Source organism: Naegleria gruberi (genome assembly GCF_000004985.1).
Source record: "Naegleria gruberi genomic scaffold NAEGRscaffold_176, whole genome shotgun sequence".
NCBI classification, from domain to species: domain Eukaryota; phylum Heterolobosea; class Eutetramitea; order Acrasida; family Naegleriidae; genus Naegleria; species Naegleria gruberi.
In genome coordinates, this window is record NW_003163161.1 from 5,320 (window position 1) to 8,260 (window position 2,941).

Below are 2,941 nucleotides of genomic sequence, written 5' to 3' on the forward strand. Positions count from 1 at the left end.
GTTGCCAGGAAGGAAAACCGCCAAGATCAATTTTTAGACCACATTATGGGAGGATGTAACATTTCAGTATCAGTTGGCATTGATTTTACTGCATCAAACGGTGGTTTCACCAGTAGTAGCTCCCTCCATTATTTAAGTTCCAAGAAGAATCACTATCAACAAGCCCTTGCACAAGTTTTGCAAATTTTGGAACCTTATGATTCTGACAAGATATATGGTGGTAAGTATTTGACTTTTAACACTTTCACTAATTATTCGAAAGCATATGGATATGGTGCAAGGATAGATAAGGAATTAAAAATGAATCCAATGTTTAATCTGTCACTCTCAGATAAGGAGGAACTTTGTGTAGGAGAAATACTTGAAGCATATGAGAAGGCAGTTCCAAGACTATCATTTGGAGATATGGGAAGTGCCACTAATCCAAAAACTGGAAAGCCTTATCGAGGAGATGACTTTTATAGAGTTATTGAACATGTCGTTGAGAGAACTCCTCCTGTTACTCAACAACAACAATTCTACAATATTCTATTGTTAATTATTGATGGTGATGCATTTGACATGCAAGGCACAATCGATTCAATTATAGAGGCCAATGACAAACCTATCTCAATTGTAATTGTTGGTATTGGTGGTAGAAGTTTCCCAAGTTGTAGAAAATTCGATGCTGATGATGAACCACTCATTCACAGTAATGGAACTAAAATGACAAGAGACATTGTTCAATTTGTGAGCTTTTCTGAATGTTCTGATTTAACACAATTAGCTTCTGAAGTGCTAGCTGAAATACCCAAACAAATGGTTACGTATTTTGAATCAAAAGAAATTATTCCTAATCCACGACCTCAAAGTGCTTTCTACTAATGTTTACCAGGATTAATTGGCTAAATGTGTGCCACCTGAATTGATAAAGTAGTTGTTAGGAAAAAAATTTCACTTCCATTTTTTCCAAACCATGAATCCTTAATAAAAAAAATGACTCCACCCTTAGATGCAAACAACATGGAAAAAATGATAACAGCAGAACATACCGTAGTGGCAAAGTACTTTAAATTGGTTTGCAATAACCTTGAGCCCCCGTTAAACGATTTTAAACAAGTTAGAAATAATAGTGGACAATTACTTTCGAATAGAACCTAATGTATGCTGTTTTTGGCCAATGCTCATGGTAGTAATTTGGAAAAATTCATTCATATACCAAGGTAAAACAAAACAACATCAGGATAATGGTATCCTCTCTTACGAAATTGCTTCAAAAAATTCACTATTCGAACTCACCAAACATATATTCAATAATGTTTGCAATCAACAAGCCAAACCAACACACCAAGAATACTTTGCTACAACCATTATCTTACGCCAAGTCTTCCAACACAAACAAAACCCCAAAATATCTCTTCATATTGGTAATCTTAATCTAGGCCATCACAAATTTTATTTATTTGGGAAATTAATGGTAATAGATGGAACAAAAGAAGAAATTGGCCAACTTTTCTAAAAGTTAAATCCCTCTGATTCTATTTTACTGAATAATGCAAACACACCTGTAATGCAAAAACTTCTCCATAATGAGATGAGTGCTTTGAATTATTAGAGAAAGTTAAAGACCAATATTGTGTCAATGCTACATACTCACGATTCATTTCTGACAAACTTTTTTTAGTGGATGGTGTGAATATTGACAAAGAACTGATCAATCATTTCGATATGTTGTGCAAACAAGAAGAAGATTAATAATAATAAAGGAATAAATCATCACCCAGTTCTCCTCTCCTTACTGCCTCTCAACAACACCATCCAATGAGGAATTCCATTCTTGAAGATTCCGAAATTAAGAAGGTAATAAATTAGAATTCTACCAAAGAGCCAATTTCTTTGAAAATGGTGCATCTTCAGTAGCACTTCCCCAATATTAACATAGAAAATAGATGTGACACAATTCTTAAAGTGCTAATTTTATAGATCCATGTTTTTATATTGAAGTTGCATTGATCGTTTGATTAAGGTTTGGTGATTGTTTTGTTTCATTAGAAATTAGATTGGAAATTTTGAGATTCAGTGGAAAGTCCTCTATTTTCAAAATTTCCTTGTGTAAAAAGTTGGAGTAATCTTGTGTTTTGAGCAGTTGCTGTCTGAGAATGTCGTTGGATTTTCTTAGACTCTCTGTTTGTGTAACCTCAATTGATAGTCTATATTTGAGTCTATCAATTTCTGTTTTTAAAGAATTGGTTATATCTTTTTCATTGGAAAGTCCTTTTTTAAGAAGTTGTATTTCATCCAATCTTCCGTGTAAGGAGGTGGTAAGGTCATGAATCTTCTTATTGCTTTCATCCTTAGATTTGGTGTATAATTTTTTACATTGAGCAAGTGAAACTTCAGAATCCTTCCCAAGTTTTTTGTAATTTACAAGCTTTCTTTCTAAGGAGTTTGCATACTGTTCTAGTTCTCTAAATTTGATTTCTGATTGTCTTTCGAATATCGTGTCTCTGGTGAGGAATGAAATACTTTCAGAAAGGTTGTGCATGGACTTTAAAAACTCGAAAGGGACTTGATTTCTATGGTAAGGAGTGTCTTCACTAAGGACGGAATTGAGAAGGTTTAATTTAGTTGAGAGTTCAGAGGTTAGATCGTTAATTTCATCGTACAAGTGCATTCTCAGACTTTCATCCTTATAAACCTCTCTATCAATGAGTCTATTTGTTGGTTCCATTGTTTCAAAGAATGTGTCTTCCAATTTATCTCCTTCTGTTTCAATAAAATCTGTTTCATTTTCTTCCTTAGATGTTATTTCCTTCACTTTCTCTTGAATTTCAAAATCTGATGAGAGAGGTGAGTCTATTGAAGTAAATTCATCTGCATCAATGATTGGTGCTTTGTTTACAACTTCTGAAACAAAAGGTCCAATCTCGAATCTAAATACTTCATCTGTCCGAATGAATCA

General features: G+C 33.7%; 2 protein-coding genes across 2 annotated transcripts in view; one reads left to right on the forward strand and one right to left on the reverse strand.

Annotated features, from left to right (window-relative positions):
- The window catches only part of NAEGRDRAFT_82342 (uncharacterized protein), a gene marked incomplete at its 5' end in the record, with an annotated part of 6,026 nt that extends 5,102 nt beyond the window's left edge, over positions 1-924 (forward strand). Inside the window, 2 exons of the mRNA XM_002668522.1 lie at positions 68-220; positions 263-924. Of these exons, the coding sequence (XP_002668568.1) occupies positions 68-220; positions 263-864 (755 nt within the window). The 3' untranslated portion in view covers positions 865-924. The remainder of the gene's footprint in view (positions 1-67; positions 221-262) is intronic.
- A 1,048-nt stretch (positions 925-1,972) lies between these two features.
- NAEGRDRAFT_76515 (uncharacterized protein) lies at positions 1,973-2,710 on the reverse strand (the record flags this gene model as incomplete). Its single annotated transcript, XM_002668523.1, has 1 exon — positions 1,973-2,710. One exon carries the CDS (start codon positions 2,708-2,710, stop codon positions 1,973-1,975), a length of 738 nt encoding a protein of 245 aa, XP_002668569.1.
- Positions 2,711-2,941: the final 231 nt, after the last annotated feature.